General features: G+C 53.4%; 1 protein-coding gene across 1 annotated transcript in view; it reads left to right on the top strand.

Annotated features, from left to right (window-relative positions):
- The window catches only part of ASMT (acetylserotonin O-methyltransferase), a 36963-nt gene that overhangs the window by 26019 nt on the left and 10232 nt on the right, over positions 1-712 (top strand). The window contains exon 7 of the mRNA XM_017518838.2: positions 240-358. Within this exon, the coding sequence (XP_017374327.1) occupies positions 240-358 (119 nt within the window). The remainder of the gene's footprint in view (positions 1-239; positions 359-712) is intronic.

The following is a 712-nucleotide window of genomic DNA, read 5'->3' as shown; positions in this document are numbered from 1 at the left end:
CTGTGCCACATGCAAGGCTGCCAGCCGCACCCCTGTGCCACATGCAAGGCTGCCAGCCGCACCCCTGTGCCACGTCTATGCAAGGCTGCCAGGCGCACCTCTGTGGCACGGCTATGCAAGACTGCCGGAGGCACCTGCGTGGCACACAGCTCTGTTCTTGGCAGGGGGCTCTACACATCTCTGCTCTGGACGCCTGCCCGAATCCTTGCCTTCTTTTACAAGCCTGCTTTGCACAGCAGGTCGGAGGGCGAGCGCGTGCAGTTCATGCAAGCCCTGCGGGAGGTCTGGAGCATGAACGGGAGAAGCGTGCTGACCGCATTCGACCTGTCCCTGTTCCCGCTCGTGTGCGACCTCGGCGGTACGTATCCTCCACGCAGAGAACCTCAGAGCTGCGTGTCTTGTTCTGTATGGGGAGTGTGTTCACTGTGTCGTTTATTTTCTGCATTCTTTTCTTTTTTTCTGAGAATAGGCTTTGCTTGGTTTCATTCAACAGAAGTTTTATTTTTTATTTTTTTATTTTCTTTTTTTTCTCCATTTATTTATTTTATTGCATTTTAGGTTTTGGGGTACACGTGAAGAACGTGCAAAATTGTTGCATAGGGACACACGTGGCAGTGCGATTTGCTGCCTTCCTCCCCATCACCTACATCTGGCATCTCTCCCCTTGCTATCTCTCCCCAGCTCCCCACCCCCCACCGTCCCTCCCCTATTT

The sequence above is a fragment of the Cebus imitator genome, unplaced genomic scaffold (assembly GCF_001604975.1).
Source record: "Cebus imitator isolate Cc_AM_T3 unplaced genomic scaffold, Cebus_imitator-1.0 Scaffold708, whole genome shotgun sequence".
Taxonomy (NCBI): domain Eukaryota; kingdom Metazoa; phylum Chordata; class Mammalia; order Primates; family Cebidae; genus Cebus; species Cebus imitator.
Note: the sequence above shows the minus strand (reverse complement) of the source record. Positions and strands in the feature narration are given on the sequence as shown.